Source organism: Scyliorhinus torazame, chromosome 2, assembly GCF_047496885.1.
Source record: "Scyliorhinus torazame isolate Kashiwa2021f chromosome 2, sScyTor2.1, whole genome shotgun sequence".
Taxonomy (NCBI): domain Eukaryota; kingdom Metazoa; phylum Chordata; class Chondrichthyes; order Carcharhiniformes; family Scyliorhinidae; genus Scyliorhinus; species Scyliorhinus torazame.
Window position 1 is genome coordinate 345,310,888 of NC_092708.1, and position 17,542 is coordinate 345,328,429.

General features: G+C 50.0%; 1 protein-coding gene across 4 annotated transcripts in view; it reads right to left on the minus strand.

Annotated features, from left to right (window-relative positions):
- The window catches only part of LOC140403170 (kelch domain-containing protein 1-like), a 143,536-nt gene that overhangs the window by 94,731 nt on the left and 31,263 nt on the right, over positions 1-17,542 (minus strand). For all 4 annotated transcript variants that reach the window (XM_072490892.1, XM_072490883.1, XM_072490901.1 and 1 more), the window contains one exon: positions 5,999-6,069. In XM_072490892.1, coding sequence (XP_072346993.1) covers positions 5,999-6,069 — 71 coding nt within the window. The remainder of the gene's footprint in view (positions 1-5,998; positions 6,070-17,542) is intronic.

Here is a 17,542-nt window from a genome sequence, read left to right on the forward strand (position 1 = left end):
TGGGTAGGGTGCTCTTTCAAAGAGCCGGTGCAAACTCGATGGGCTGAATGGCCTCCTTCGGCACTGTAAATTCTATGATATCCAAGTCTTGTATTTTTTTAAAAATATATTTTATTCAAGATTTTTTGGCCAAACATAACAGCACACTGTGTTTCCTTTACACAGCAATAAAACAATATAAATAACAATGGCCAGTTTTAAACAAGTAAATAAATAATATATGAACAAAATCAAAAATAAAACTAAATGGCAACTGCCTTGTCCAAGATAAATACTCTCCAAAAATACAATCCCAACAATCCAATATACAATTACATATACCAACTACCTATACATATACAATAACATCCCTGAGAGTCCTTCTGATTCCTCCCCTCCCCCCCCCCCCCCCTTCCCCCCCTGGGTTGCTGCTGCTGTCTTCTTCTTTTCCATTCCATCTATCTTTCTGTGAGGTATTCGACGAACGGTTGCCACCGCCTGGTGAACCCTTGAGCCGACCCCCTTAGAACGAACTTAATCCGTTCCAACTTTATAAACCCTGCCATGTCCTTTATCCAGGTCTCCACACCCGGGGGCTTGGCTTCCTTCCACATTAACAATATCCTGCACCGGGCTACCAGGGACGCAAAGGCCAAAACATGAGCCTCTCTCGCCTCCTGCACTCCCGGCTCTTCTGCAACCCCGAATATAGCCAACCCCCAGCTTGGTTCGACCTGGACCCCCACCACCTTCGAAAGCACCTTTGCCACCCCCACCCAAAACCCCTGTAGTGCCGGGCATGACCAGAACATGTGGGTATGTTTCGCTGGGCTTCTCGAGCATCTCGCACACCTATCCTCTACCCAAAAAATTTACTGAGCCGTGCTCCAGTCATATTCGCCCTGTGTAACACCTTAAATTGTATCAGGCTTAGCCTGGCACACGAGGACGATGAGTTTACCCTACTTAGGGCATCAGCCCACAGCCCCTCCTCAATCTCCTCCCCCAGCTCTTCTTCCCATTTCCCTTTCAGCTCATCTACCATGATCTCCCCCTTGTCCCTCATTTCCCTATATATGTCTGACACCTTACCGTCCCCCACCCATGTCTCTGAGATCACTCTGTCCTGCACCTCCTGCGTCGGGAGCTGCGGGAATTCCCTCACCTGCCGCCCCGCAAAAGCCCTCAGTTGCATATACCGAAATGCATTCCCTTGGGGCAACCCATATTTTTCCACCAGCGCTCCCAGACTCACAAACGTCCCATCTACGAACAGATCGCTCAATTGTGTTACCCCTGCTCTTTGCCATGCTCCAAATCCCCCATCCATTCTCCCCGGAACAAACCTATGGTTATTTCTTATCAGGGACCGCACCGAGGCTCCCGTCTTTCCCCTGTGCCGTCTCCACTGCCCCCAGATTTTCAGTGTAGCCACCACCACCGGGCTTGTGGTGTATTTCTTCGGTGAGAACGGCAACGGCGCCGTCACCATAGCTTGTAGGCTAGTCCCCCTGCAGGATGGCCTCTCCAATCTCTTCCACGCCGCTCCCTCCTCTTCTCCCATCCACTTACACACCATTGAGATATTGGCGGCCCAGTAGTACTCACTTAGGCTCGGTAGTGCCAGCCCCCCCCTGTCCCTACTACGCTGCAAAAATCCCCTCCTCACTCTCGGGGTCTTCCCGGCCCACACAAAACTCATAATACTCTTCTCAATTCTTTTGAAAAAAGCCTTCGTGACCACCACCGGGAGGCACTGAAACACAAAAAGGAATCTCGGGAGGGCCACCCTTTTAACCGCCTGCACCCTCCCTGCCAGTGACGGGGATACCATGTCCTATCTCTTGAAGTCCTCCTCCATCTGTTCCACCAACCGCGTCAAATTTAGCCTATGCAATGTACCCCAATTCTTGGCTATCTGGATCCCCAAGTACCGAAAGTCCCTTGTTACCTTCCTCAACGGTAAGTCCTCTATTTCTCTGCTCTGCTCCCCTGGATGCACCACAAACAACTCACTTTTCCCCATGTTCAATTTATACCCTGAGAAATCTCCAAACTCCCCAAGTATCTGCATTATCTCTGGCATCCCCTCCGCCGGGTCCGCCACATATAACAAATCATCCGCATACAGAGATACCCGGTGTTCTTCTCCTCCCCAGAGTACTCCCCTCCACTTCCTGGAACCCCTCAATGCTATTGCCAGGGGCTCAATCGCCAGTGCAAACAATAATGGGGACAGAGGACATCCCTGCCTCGTCCCTCAATGGAGCCGAAAATATTCAGACCCCCGTCCATTCGTGACCACTCTCGCCATCGGGGCCCTATACAGCAGCTGTACCCATCTTATATACCCATCTCCAAAGCCAAATCTCCTCAGCACCTCCCACAAATAATCCCACTCCACTCTATCAAATGCTTTCTCGGCATCCATCGCCACCACTATCTCCGCTTCCCCCTCTGGTGGGGGCATCATCATTACCCCTAGCAGCCTCCATATATTTGTATTTAGCTGTCTTCCCTTCACAAACCCAGTTTGGTCCTCATGGACCACCCCCGGGACACAATCCTCTATCCTCATTGCCATTACTTTGGCCAGAATCTTAGCGTCCACGTTCAGGAGGGAAATAGGCCTATAGGACCCGCATTGCAGCGGGTCTTTTTCCTTCTTTAGGAGGAGCGATATCGTTGCCTCCGACATAGTCGGAAATAGGCCTATAGGACCCGCATTGCAGCGGGTCTTTTTCCTTCTTTAGGAGGAGCGATATCGTTGCCTCCGACATAGTCGGGGGCAGCTGCCCCCTTTCCCTCGCCTCATTAAAGGTTCTCATCAGTAGCGGGGCCAGCAAGTCCACATATTTCCTATAAAATTCAACTGGGAATCCGTCTGGTCCCGGGGCCTTCCCCGCCTGCATGCTCAGAATTCCTTTCACTACTTCCTCCGTTTCAATCTGTGCTCCCAGTCCCACCCTCTCCTGCTCCTCCACCTTAGGAAATTCCAGCTGGTCCAGAAAACACATCATTCTCTCCTTCCCATCCGGGGGCTGAGCTTCATATAATCTTTCATAGAATGCCTTGAACACTCCATTCACCCTCTCCGCTCCCCGCTCCATCTCTCCCACCTCATCTCTCACTCCACCTATCTCCCTCGCTGCTCCCCTTTTCCTCAGTCGGTGGGCCAGCAACCTGATCGCCTTCTCCCCATATTCGTACTGTACACCCTGTGCCTTCCTCCACTGTGCCTCCACATTACCCGTAGTCAGCAAATCAAATTCTACATGTAGCCTTTACCTTTCCCTGTACAGTCCCTCCTCCGGTGCCTCCGCATATTGCCTGTCCACCCTCAGAAGTTCTTTCAGCAACCGCTCCAGTTCCCTACCCTCCTGCTTTCCTTTATGTGCCCTGATTGATATCAGCTCCCCTCTAACCACTGCCTTCAGCGCCTCCCAGACCACTCCCACCTGGACCTCCACATTATCATTGAGTTCCAAGTACCTTCCAATACACCCCCTCACCCTTAAGCACACCCCCTCGTCCGCCAATAGTCCCATGTCCATTCTCCAGGGTGGACGCTGTTCTTTTTCCTCCCCTATCTCCAAGTCCACCCAATGTGGAGCGTGATCCGAAATAGCTATAGCCGTATATTCCGTCCCCGTCACCTTCGGGATCAGCGCCCTTCCCAAAACAAAAAAGTCTATCCGTGAATAAACTTTGTGGACATAGGAGAAAAACGAAAACTCCTTGCTCCTAGGTCTACTAAATCTCCAGGGGTCTACTCCTCCCATCTGCTCCATAAAGTCCTTAAGCACCCTAGCTGCTGCCGGCCTCCTTCCGGTCCTGGAACTCGATCTGTCCAGCCCTGGTTCCAGCACCGTGTTACAATCTCCACCCATTACCAGCTTCCCCGCCTCTAGGTCCGGGATACGTCCTAGCATGCGCCTCATAAAGTTGGCATCATCCCAGTTCGGGGCATATACGTTCACTAAGACCACCGCCTCCCCTTGTAATTTGCCACTCACCATCACGTATCTGCCCCCACTATCCGCTACTATGGTCTTTGCCTCAAACATTACCCGCTTCCCCACTAGTATGGCCACCCCCCTGTTTTTTGCATCTAGCCCCGAATGAAACACCTGCCCCACCCATCCTTTGCGTAGTCTGACCTGGTCTATCAGTTTCAAATGCGTCTCCTGCAGCATAACCACATCTGCCTTAAGTTTCTTTAGGTGTGCGAGTACCCGTGCCCTCTTTATCGGCCCGTTCAGCCCTCTCACATTCCACGTGATCAGCCAGGTTGGGGGGCTCTTTACCCCCCCCCCCCCCACCCCTTGTCGACTAGCCATCCCCTTTTTTAATCCAGCTCCTCACCCGGTTCCCACGTAGCTGTGTCCCCCCCCAGGCAGCGCCCCCCCCGCCCCGCCCACCCCACCCCATACCAGCTCCCCCTTCTCCCCAGCAGCAGCAACCCAGTTAACCCCCCCACCCCCGCTAGATCCCTCACTAGCGTAATTGCACCCCCCATGTTGCTCCCAGAAGTCAGCAAACTCTGGCTGACCTCAGCTTCCCCCCGTGACCTCGGCTCGCACCGTGCGACGCCCCCTCCTTCCTGCTTCCCTGTTCCCGCCATAATTATCATAGCGCGGGAACAAAGCCCGCGCTTCCCTTTTGGCCCCGCCCCAATGGCCGACGCCCCCAGCTCCTCCACCTCCCTCCCTCCCTCCCCCATAACATGGGGAACAGAGAAAAGTTACAGGGTCGCAGGATTAACAACTTAAAAATCATCTCTCCCCCCTTTTCCCCCCTCCACTTTGTCTCAAACGTTCTTTTTTATAACCCACTTATTCCAATTTCTCTTCGACAATAAATGTTCATGCCTCATCTGCCGTTTCAAAGTAGTGGTGTTTCCCTTGATGTGTGACCCACAGTCTTGCCGGCTGCAGCATTCCAAATTTGACCTTCCTTTTATGAAGCACCGCCTTGGCCCGATTAAAGCTCGCCCTCCTTCTCGCCACCTCCGCACTCCAGTCTTGATATACGCGGATCACCGCGTTCTCCCACCTACTGCTCCGAGTTTTCTTTGCCCATCTGAGGACCATCTCTCTGTCCTTATATCGGAGAAATCTCACCACTATGGCTCGGGGAATTTCTCCAGCCCTCGGTCTTCGCGCCATAACTCGATAGGCTCCCTCCACCGCCAACGGACCCGTCGGGGCCTCCGATCCCATTAACGAGTGCAGCATCGTGCTCACATATGCCCCGACGTCCGCCTCCTCTGCACCCTCGGGAAAACCAAGAATCCTTAAATTCTTCCTCCTCGCATTATTCTCCAGCACCTCCAGTCTTTCCACACACCTTTTATGGTGTGCCTCGTGCATCTCCATCTTCACCACCAGGCCTTGTATATTGTCCTCGTTCTCGGCAGCCTTTGCCTTCACGACCCGAAGCTCCTGCTCCTGGGTCTTTTGCTCATCCTTTAGCCCTTCAATCGCCTGTAATATCGGGGCCAACAGCTCCTTCTTCATCTCCTTTTTAAGTTCTTCCACGCAGCGCTTCAAGAACTCGTGTTGTTCAGGGCCCCATATTAAACTGCCACCTTCCGACGCCATCTTGGTTTGTGCTTGCCTTCCTTGCCGCTGCTCTAAAGGATCCACCGCAATCCGGCCACTTTCCTCTCCTTTTTCCATCCGAGTCCAGGGGGGATTCCCTTCTGGTTTACAGCACAGTGTTTTTAGCCGTTAAAATTGTCGTTGGGGCTCCTATTAAGAGCCCAAAAGTCCGTTCCACCGGGAGCTGCCGAAACGTGCGACTTTGCTGGTCATCGCCGCACCCGGAATACCCAAGTCTTGTATTTAACAAAAAAGATTTTGCAGTCAGGTGGCATTGTGTTATAATAAATCGGCTGTATTACGCAAAGGGCAAACAGCAGTTTCATTTAAATCACAAGTGGTAACATGAGAAAGTGCACTCCATTATGTAATGAAAAGAAAAGGCTACAAATTTGTCACCAGAGAAAATTACTTACCATACACCACTTTCTATTTCATAAACCCAGATTTCATCATTCGGGAGATAAACTTCATTATTTTCATATGTCTGCAAGAGAAAAAAGTAACCATGTCATACACCTTCCTGCAACATGACTAATCATCCAAAATTTGGAATGGGAAAATGTGACAAAATTTGTTTTCTAAGTGTGAAAATTATTTGATAGGAACAAAAGTATTTCACGTAAATTATTGAGAACAAAGTGAAAAACTGCAAATGTTTGTCCCCTTGAAAGATATCCATTTCAAAGCTGCATCATCATGGTCGAATGGCAGAGCAGGCACATTAGATCAAATGCCTAATTCTACTCCTATATCTTATGGTCAAACAACCTCGGTCCAATCAGAGTGATTAATTATCCACTAAGTTCACTGTTCTGCAGTTATTCCATTGATATCAAAAGTTACTGCTTAAGAAATCCTTGTAGATTAGTAACCAGGTACAGTTGTTTTGATGATAATGAATGTTTTTACACTAGGAAAATTAATATTAGAAATTGAGGACGTGAATTAATACTTTTAATAGTATGCATGTCCATCTGGGAGCATCCTAGAATGATCAGATGTTTAATGAATACATCCCAACATTCATAAAAACAAATATTCAGAGACAAGGTAGACTGTTGGCTAAGTAATTAATAGTCTGATATTTAATATATTTGAATAAGGTGCTATACTTATTCAAATATATACAGTGCTTACAAGAACGCTCTTGTAGTAAAAACTGGATATTTTTATTTTCAAACCAAGAGTGTAATTGCAATAAAACGTTTGCTCTCGAGGGCCAGCACTTCACCGGCTGCAAAGCACATCCTTAGTCTGTGAAAGGCATTATATAAATGAAAGTTCCTTTAGTGCTCTGTCGACAATATCAATACCCATACATGTCAGCAGTTGCTAAATTTACATGAAGCAACCACATCCATATTTACATTAATTAGTTCACAATGTCACTGTCACAACTGCTCTTTCATTACATCACAAAGAGGCTCAACTGCTTTAATTAGTTCAACAGCCAGAAAGGTGGCATTTTTAAACCCACTCAGATCTATTTTTCTAGCTCAATGCCCAGAAGCAAAATTTCTCCGTTTACCCTTGAAGGTATTTGTAGTCCAGTGGTGATTAATTATGGAGGAGTTCGGCTTAGCATTCCTCACTGTACGTTACTAATTAAAGTACTACTAACAGCGACTTATAAACAAACCCGCCCTCCCCTCCACCAAAATCTTTCCATTAACCGCTCATTTAACAAATCACCCACCAGACTCTTGTTCGATCTAGCAGAGAGGTCTACAGATGGTTGACCTCCCTTCCGTTTAATAATTTGCCCAACAGGATAACTGAGAACAGAAACTTAATTTGGGTAGGACTGTGGCATCACCCAATCTCTGTGGGGTTCTATCAAGCACGCACACTGCCGGTTTACATTGCTCCCCTGACCGAGGTCAGATACTCCGTGCGTCGTTCAGGCGGCTGCACGTGGCAATTTGACGACTTTACCTACATTTTAACCCGACAATCCTGATCTTTAGGTTAGATCAGTCTGATAATCAGCAAAAGTGTTCCTGATAACCCACAACCGTTCCAATTACACATTAGACTGTATGTCACTCGGGCTCAACGGACAGCTGCAAACTGGGTGCGTTAAAACGCACGTTGGGCAGTCACACGCGCTTTCCAGGGGTACAAGTGCTGCTTTTTTGGGTCACTTAAAGTTGCACCTACCACGTAGCCACCCCACACGTAAAGAAATCCGTCGTTGAAAACCGCGTGGTGGTGGTTTTCTTGTATTTTCCGCGACCAGTATTGGGATTCAGCCATTTTACAGCGAGCCAACCTTCTGGCGTCGTCCTCTCTCTTTTACCCCCTCCCAACTCTGGACGCCGGATGCCCTGAGGAGCCTCCTCCACCCACTCACCCGACGGGCGCTCAGTGCAGCGCGCGGCCAGCCAACGCGCAGAGCCCAGGCCAAACCAGCACCTTCAGCCAATCAGGTGGCGGCAGCACCGTCCCTCCAGGCGTCACAGCGGGCGGCAAAGCATGCACGAGCCGCTCTGCAACCGTTGGCATTTGAAACTGCCGCCTGGTGCGTGGTTATCCCTTTCCTCACTCGTTATACACTCCCGCTTCACACCTCCATTAAATCACTTTCAGGGTCCAAAAGCCTGATCTAAGATAGGGTAACAAAACGAACGGGGGTGGGTGGGGGGGAGGCAGGCAGACCTCCTCCCCAAGTCCCTCGAATGGAACATGCACGATGGTTGTGGGGGAGCAACAGACTGTGTGGCTCGGACATCATGGCCCGATCACACTCGCATTTGTTTTTGTACCTGAGCCTGGACTGCTCACTGAGGCGAGGGATAAAAGTGCCACAAGTACCCAGACCGCCCAAACTCAACACAAATGATTCCCTTTGGAGGAAAGAGTTGGTTCTTTCAAAATGTTCATGCAATTCTCTGGTTCCAATTTTACTGCCCTTCCATGTGACAGTTTTTGCTTACATTGAAGAAATCTTAAATAGAAAGATCTACTACCAGTGACAAAAAATGTTTTTTCCAAAATTAAATTACTGCTTTAGATTATTGGCAGAAACAGTATGTAAAGCACAAGAACAGCGTATAGCGATGATTGAAATATACCCAAAGGAAACATCTTGCTTGGATTTTGTGTAGTAGTGACAGCAAAAGTCAACTTTGCCGTCATTACTCCTCTGAAACTGACAGTAACTTCTGCAATTAAATGTGGAAACCAGGAGGTTGGCGTCAGTGATTCTATGCTTCCACTGTTACAACCCCCGCATGGTTCTTACAGGGTAGGAATAATCTATCACCCAGTGGAGCTTGTAGAATACGAGCACCCCTAATAAGGGGGCAGGAGACCCTTAACTAAGTCAATGTGCCGTTTTCTAAATAAAGTCAGGCCCGACTAGAGAAGACCCAGTAGGGAATGATTTAATCTGTGTATATAGTTAACATGTTAAGTAAGTTTTGTTTTTCTCTACAACTCGATACAACTTTCATTGTCCCTTTTACACTTTTAATCTCATTATAAAAATACCTCGAGAAAGTTGCACCTTGTTGAACAAGGTATTACTGGATTTATAAATGTCATAGTAATTTGATAATTAATGAACAACCTCATTTGCCCTGAAAAACTAATATTTTAGTTGTAAATGTGGGTATTCTGCAGCTTCACTCGGAAATATTCGGTGAGGGAGAGCTTAGATTTTAGTGTTAGAGAGATTAGGTTTTATATAGGGGGATGGGGGGGGGGGGGGGGCATAGCTGGCAGTCTGACGTTGTCCACTAATTTGTACTTCACCGGCCTTGGGACCAGTACAGACTGTTGTCCTGGTGGGATCTCCTCGCCGTGGGGTAATGAAGTTGATGAGAGAGGCAGTAGATGTTCTCATCTCCGCCTTATAACCTGCAACATGAGGTGTTTGAATGGAGCAGTGAAGCAGGCAAGGATTTCTGCACACTGAAGAGTCTGGACCCGGATCCCGGATATTCCTACAGGAGATCCACTTGCAGGTGAAGGACCAGATGTGACTTCGCAAAAATTGGGTGGGGCAAGTCTTTCACTCAGGCTTTAATGGTAGGGCCAGTGGCACGGCAATACTAATCCACAGAAAAAATACAAGTTACTCCCTCATGGATTATGGATGACCCCAATGGTTGCTATATTATTGTCTGTGGTTCGCTAGAGAACACTCCGGTTATTTTGGTGAATATTTATGCCCCTAATTGGGGACCTGAGCTTCATAACCTCCCTGGTGAACACCCTCCCCAATTTAGAATCACATTTGATGATTCTGGAAGGAGATTTAAACTGTGTCTTGGACCCTAAAATGGACCGCTCCATGTCCAAATCCCAGCCCCGAACCGGGACGTCTGCTTAGATACATAGAAGATAGGAGCAGGAGGAGCCTTTTGGCCCTTTGAGCCTGCTCTGCCATTTATCACGATCATGGCTGACATCTAACTCAATAGCCTAATCCTGCTTTCTCCCCATAGCCTTTGATCCCATTCGCCCCAAGTGCTATATCTAGCCACCTCTTGAATATATTTAATGTTTCAGCATCAACTACTTCCTGTGGTAATGAATTCCACAGGCTCACCACTCTTTGGGTGAAGAACTGTCTCCTCATCTCTGTCCAAAATGGTTTACCCTGAATCCTCAGACTGTGACCCTTGGTCTGGACACACCCACCATTGGGAACATCTTCCCTTCATCTACCCTGTCTAGTCCCGTTAGAATTTTATAAGTCTCTACGAGATCCCCTCTCATTCTTCTGAACTCCAGCGAGAACAATCTAGGGCATTGACCTCTTTCATAGATAGGATTGCAGGGGTTAACCCGTGGTATTTACTGCATCCAAACAGTAAAGAATTGTCTTCCCCCCCAAAAATGTTCACCGTGCCTACTCTCGAATTGATTTTTTTGTTCTTGACAAATCACTCCTCCCCTCACTGAGACAGCTGAATATTCGGCAATTGTCACCTCGGACCATGCCCCTCATCTTATTGAATTTTGCCTTGATTTTGGCCCTCCTGAACACCCGGCCTGAAGACTAGACACCACCTTATTGTCTGATAACAAATTTTGGAAGCGATTGTCTGCTGCTATAGCCGACTTTATCAAACTCAACAAAACAGTCATCGACACTATGGGAAACCCTAAGGGCCATCATAAGGGGGGAAATTCTCTCATATAAAACTTATATTGTGAAAAAGAAGAGTGAACGACAAAGGCTGGTGGACTCCATTTTGGAGGTTGACCGCCAATATTCTGCTGCCCCAATGCCGGAATTACTGATGCACAGAAAAATTTGCAACTGCAATTTTAATTGATCTCCAGGAACAAAGCAGTGCATCAGTTACAACGTTCTTGGGGTACCTTCTATGAACATGGGGAGAAGGCGGGCCATCTTCTTGCACATCAACTCAAGAAGCTGGCAGCCTCCCGAGAAATTCCTCAGATTCATAGCAAAGAAGGTCATCAAGTGTCAGCCCCTCTCCAGGTAAATGTAGCTTTCAGTACATTTTACCGTGAGCTATACAAGTCAGAGCCTCCTCCAGATACTTCAGACATGATGAGGTTTCTACATAGTTTTCACATCCCGACCATTGATGAAGGCAAGAAACGGGAACTGGTATGCCCCTTAATCCCAGAAGAAATACAGAAATGTATTGGTCGGCTGCAATCTGCCAAAGACCCCTGTCCTGACTGCTTCCCACCCAAATTTTATAAGAGGTTCTCAGGGCAACTAATACTTTGGACAAGCTCAATGATTCACGGTCTAGGGGATCATTTCCCCCGTCCTTGGCCCAAGCACAATCTTGGTGTTCCTGAAAGAGGGCAAGGACCCAGTGGAGCGTCATACTGACCCATTTCACTCCTTAACACTGATGTTAAGATACTGGCGAATGTCCGGGCAACCCGGATGGAGCTACGTCCTCCAGATACAATTTTGGAGGATCAGACAAGCTTTATCAAAGGTAGACAGTTATCGGCCAATGTCCTACGTCTCTTGAACATGGCCTTATCCCCCTCATCTGAAGTTATAGTATCTTTGGATGCCAAAAAGGAATTTAATAGGGTGGAGTTGAAGTATCTTTTTGAGCTCTTGGACAGATTTGGTTTTGGCCCCAAATTCTCCTCCTGGGTTTGTCTGATGTCCAATTCCCCGAAAGCCAACATCTACACAAATATGACCTCCTCGGAATACTTTCCGTTGGGCAGGGGCATGAGACAGGACTGCGTCCTTTCTCTATTGCTCTTTAATCTCTGGCGATAGCATGGAGGTCGTCAGAGGAATGGAGGGGAATACACCAAGAGGGTGAGGAGCACCGGATCTCACTATATGCTGATAACCTACTTTTATATATTGCGGTAAGAGGTGGAATAACTTCCCCCTTACTTTAGCAGGCAGGATTCAAGATGAATGTTCTATCTAGGTTTTATTTTATTTCAAAGTATCCCCATGGCCTTTCGTTCGGGTTCGGAGTCTGCGGGATTCGAAGTTGGTACGGATTGATAGCTAGGAGCGCCTATCTCGTAGCGAGTGTTGACTTAAGACTTACGATCTCTCGGCGGCCACTGGAACGGTCAATGTTGGTTTGAGTTGCTGGGTGACCCGGTCAGGAAGAAGAGGGGAGATTTGAACTTGGGGCTTAACTTTATAGTCCCCAGGGGCTTCCCGCCTTTCGGGGCGGACCCTGTACCTGGTTCTAGGTGATTGGATTTTGTTCCAATTGCTTGGTTCGATTTCTCCAATACTGGAGCGGTTCCCTGATCGATGGGCGGTCTTGAGGTGTCCGTTAACCTCTTTTGTGTTGGCTCCTGCTGGCGCTGGGGAGTCTGGCTTAGTTTTGTTTGTCCCAAATGTTGCTATTGTTCCCGGGGATTGCTCATTAGTATGTAGATGGCTGCTACATTATTATGCTGATGGTCGCTGGTATCGATGCTGTCTGGGCTTTTGCAGAGTTAAATACACAGCAAACCTGCACCTGCTGGTTTCTGCCTGTGTTGGCTGAATTTCCCTTCAGCCTTTGCCGTCTGCCATTTTAAATCATGACTTGGCCAACTCAGGTGGCTACAGCTTCATGAACCCCGCATCGTCCCAGTTCGGAGCATACACATTCACTAGCACCACCCGGGCCCCCTGCAGCCTGCCACTCACCATAACATAAAGACCCCACTTATCCGCCACAATACCCACCGCCTCAAATGCCACCCGCTTATTCACCAAGATTGCAACCCCCCTGTTCGTCGCATCCAGCCCAGAGTGAAAAACCTGCCCCACCCATCCCTTCCTCAGCCTGGTTTGATCCGCAATCTTCAGGTGTGTTTCCTATAGCATGGCTACGTCTGCCTTCAGCCCCTTTAAGTGCAAGAACACCCGGGCCCTCTTGACCGGCCCATTCAGGCCTCTCACGTTCCACGTGAACAGCCGGATCGGGGGGGCTCCCCCGCCCCCTGCCAACTAGCCATCTCCTTTTTTAGGCCAGCCACGTGCCCGCGCCTCCTGCACCCTCCAGTCCCCCAGGCGGAGGCTCCCCGCCCCGACTCTCCCTCTTACCATTGATTCCCCCTCAATCAGCACAGCAGCAACCCAGTGCCCCCCCAAACCCCCCCCCTCCCACGACCAAGCAACTGCTTAACCCCCCTACACCCCCCATTGCACTCCCATAAGCCAGCTGACTCACGCTGACCCCGGCCGCCCCCGCCTCTGCCTGCAATCCCTCTTTGGATTCCCCATCCAAATCTCCAGCACCGCCCCCTACCCAAGTGGGGTAAAGAGAGTCCCCCCCTACACCCCATGTAAACCAATGCGGACATCGAATACAGTACCGCCCCCCGCTTCGGGTACCGTCCCCACCATTTCCCGGGAAAAAGCCACGCTCCCTGCCAGGGCCGACCCACCCCCTATGACGCAGCTCCTCCCACCGGCGACTTTGCCCCAATCCCCGAGGGCCCCAGGCCATGGGGTCACCCAGACCCAAGAAAACATGGGGAAAAACCCCACCCAAACATCGCCCCCACCCACAATCCTCATAACATACTGCAAACCATTAATTAGAGTCCAACTTCTCATTTTTGATGAAAGTCCACGCCTCATCCGCCGTATCAAAATAGTGGTGTCGATCTTGGTATGTGACCCACAGCCTCGCCGGCTGTAACAGCCCGATCTTCACCCCCTTCCTGTGGAGAACTGTTTTGGCCCGATTGAATCCTGCCCGCTTCTTGGCCAGCTCTGCACTCCAGTACTGGTAAATCCGGATCTCGGTGTTCTCCCACCTGCTGCTCCACTCCTTCTTCGCCCATCGCAGGACATTCTCCCTGTCGGTGAAGCGGCGGAACCTTACCACCATAGCCCTCGGCGGCTTGTTCGCCCTTGGCCCTCTGGCCAGGACTCTGTGCACCTCATTCAGCTCCAGGGGCCTCGGGAAGGCCCCGGCGCCCATCAGCGTACTCAGCATCGTGGCCACATACGCCCCCGCATCCAATCCCGCCACACCTTCAGGGAGATCCAGAATCCACAGGTTCTGCCTCCACGACCTATTCTCCAGGTCCTCCAGCTTCTCCTGCCATTTTATGTGCAGCGCCTCGTGTGCTTCCACTCTGACCGCCAGGCCCAGAGTCTCGTCCTCATTCTCAGAGGCCTTCTTCTGCACCTCCTTAAATCGCCGTCCCCTGCATCTTCTGGATCTCCACCAACCTTTCGATTGATGCCTTCATAGGGGCCAACATCTCCGCCTTCAAGTCCGCAAAGCAGCTTCTCAAAAACTCTTGCTGCTCCCGAGACCACTGGGCCGACGCTGCCTGATCACTGCCCGCCGCCATCTTGTTCTTTCGCGCCCATTCTCCTCTCTTCTCTAAAGCCACTTTTTTGACTGCTCCGCTTCTGGTCCACTCCATACAGCGCTGGGGGACCCTCACTGTTTCCTTCCCACACCGGGAATCGTCATCCAAATGCCGCTGGAGCTCCTTAAAAGGGCCCAAAAGTCCGTTATCGGCGGGAGCTGCCAACTGTGCGATCATCCAAGGCATAGCCGCAACCGGAAATCTCAAATTTATTTTTAAACGGCATTGTACCTATGAGATTTAAGATAGGGGAAGTGGTTTTAGATGAGCTGTTTATAAAGGTAGACAATGGGAGGCAAGCCAGGGGATAATTGAAATAGTCAAGTCTTGAGGTAACAAAGGCATGGATGTGGGCTTGTGCAGCAGATTAGTTGAGGTATGGATTGAGAAATGGTGGGGTATTATAATGGAGGTAGAAGTTAAATGGAACAGATATAGTTGTACTACTTGCTCACTGCAAGGTCAAAAACAGCAGTCTGGTCAACAGTGGTTAAGGAGAGGGGCAGAGTTGATGGCTAGAGAATGAATTGTATCAGGGACCAAAGACGATGTGTCCGTCTTCCCAATATTTAGTTAGAAGAAATTTCTGTTCATCCAGTTCTGAAATTCAGATAAGCAGAGTGAGAAATCAGAGACAGTGGGGTAGTTAAGAGAGGTAGGAGGGGCTTCCGGGTGCGGCGATGACCAGCTGAGTCGCACATTTCGGCAGCTCCCTGTGAAACGGACTTTTGGGCTCTTGATAGGAGCCCCAACGGCAATTTTGACGGCTAAAAACACTGTGCGGTAAACCAGAAGGGAATCCCCCCTGGATACGGATGGAAAAAGGAGAGGGAAGTGGCCAGATTGCAGTGTATCCTTTAGAACAGCGGCAAGGAAGGCAAGCAAAAACCAAGATGGCGTCGGAAGGTGGCAGTTTAACATGGGGCCCTGAACAACAAGAGTTCTTGAAATGCTGTGTGGAAGAGATCAAAAAGGAAATGAAGAAAGAGCTGTTGGCCCCGATACTACAGGCGATCGAAGGGCTAAAGGAGGAACAAAAGACCCAGGAGCGGGAGCTTCGGGTCGTGAAGGCAAAGGCAGCCGAGAATGAGGACGATATATAGGGCCTGGTGGTGAAGACGGAGACTCAGGAGGCACATCAGAAACGATGTGTGGAAAGGTTGGAGGCACTGGAAAACAACGCAAGGAGGAACAACCTGAGGATTCTTGGTCTTCCTGAAGGTGTGGAGGGAGCGGACGTCGGGGCATATGTGAGCACGATGCTGCACTCGTTAATGGGAGCGGAGGCCCCGGCAGGTCCGTTGGAGGTGGAGGGAGCATACCGAGTGATGGCACGAGGACCGAGAGCAGGAGAAATTCCCAGAGCCATAGTGGTGAGATTCCTCCGTTTTAAGGATAGAGAAATGGTGCTTAGATGGGCGAAGAAAACTCGTAGTAGTAAATGGGAGAACGCGGTGATCCGCGTTTATCAAGACTGGAGTGCGGAGGTGGCGAGAAGGAGGGCGAGCTTTAATCGGGCCAAGGCGGTGCTTCATAAAAAGAAGATAAAATTTGGAATGCTGCAACCGGCAAGACTGTGGGTCACATATCAAGGGAGGCACCACTACTTTGAGACGGCGGATGAAGCGTGGACTTTTATTGTAGAAGAAAAACTGGAATGAGTGGAGTATGAAAAAGAACGTTTGGACAAAGTGGTGGGGCGAATGGGGGGGGGCGAAGATGGGTTTTATGTTCTAATCCTGCGGTATGGTAACTTTTCTTTCTCCCACAGGTGGTGATGGGGGGAGGTGGGGAGGGAGAGGAGATGGGGCGTTGGCCATGGGAGGCGGGGCCGAGGGAGAGGCGCGGGCTTGGTTCCCGCGCTATGATAATTATGGCAGGAATAGAGAAGCAGGAAGGAGGGGGCGTCGCACGGTGCGAGCCGTGGTCACGGGGGGAAGCCGAGGTCAGCCAGAGTTTGCTGACTTCTGGGAGCAACATGGGGGGAGTAATTACACTAGCGGGGGGGGGTGGGAGGGGGGAATTACTGGGTTGCTGCTGCTGGGGAAAGGGGGAGTGGGTACGGGAGAGGATGGGCGGGGGGGCACCGCCTGGGGGTGATACAGCTGCGTGGGAACTGGGTGAGAAGCTGGAAAAAGATGATGGCTAACCGGCAAGGGGGGGGGGGGTGGGAAGCCCCCCAACTCGGCTGATCACGTGGAACGTGAGAGGGCTCAACGAGCCGATAAAGAGGGCACGAGTACTCGCACACCTTAAGAAACTTAAAGCAGATGTGGTTATGTTACAGGAAACACACCTGAAACTGATAGACCAGGTTAGGCTGCGTAAAGGATGGGTGGGGCAGGTGTTCCATTCGGGGCTGGATGCGAAAAACAGGGGGGTGGCTATATTAGTGGGGAAGCGGGTAATGTTCGAGGCAAAGACTATAGTGGTGGATAACGGGGGCAGATACGTGATGGTGAGTGGCAAATTACAGGGAGAGATGGTGGTTTTGGTAAACGTGTCTGCCCCGAACTGGGATGATGCCAACTTTATGAGGCGAATGCTAGGACGCATCCCGGACCTAGAGACGGGAAAGCTGATAATGGGGGGAGACTTTAATACGGTGTTGGAACCAAGGCTGGATAGGTCGAAGTCCAGGACTGGTAGGAGGCCGGCAGCAGCCAAGGTGCTTAAGGATTTTATGGAGCAGATGGGAGGTGTGGACCCGTGGAGATTCAGTAGACCTAGGAGTAAGGAGTTCTCGTTTTTCTCCTATGTCCATAAAGTCTATTCGCGCATAGACTTTTTTGTGTTGGGTAGGGCATTGATCCCGAAGGTGAGGGGAACGGAATATACGGCTATAGCCATTTCGGATCATGCCCCACACTGGGTAGACTTGGAGATAGGGGAGGAAACAGGAGGGCGCCCACCCTGGAGAATGGACATGGGACTAATGGCGGATGAGGGGGTGTGCCTAAGGGTGAGGGGATGTATTGAAAAGTACTTGGAACTCAATGACAATGGGGAGGTTCAGGTGGGAGTGGTCTGGGAGGCGTTGAAGGCGGTGGTTAGGGGGGAGCTGATATCAATAAGGGCACATAAAGGGAAGCAGGAGAGTAAGGAACGGGAGCGGTTGCTGCAAGAACTTTTGAGGGTAGACAGACAATATG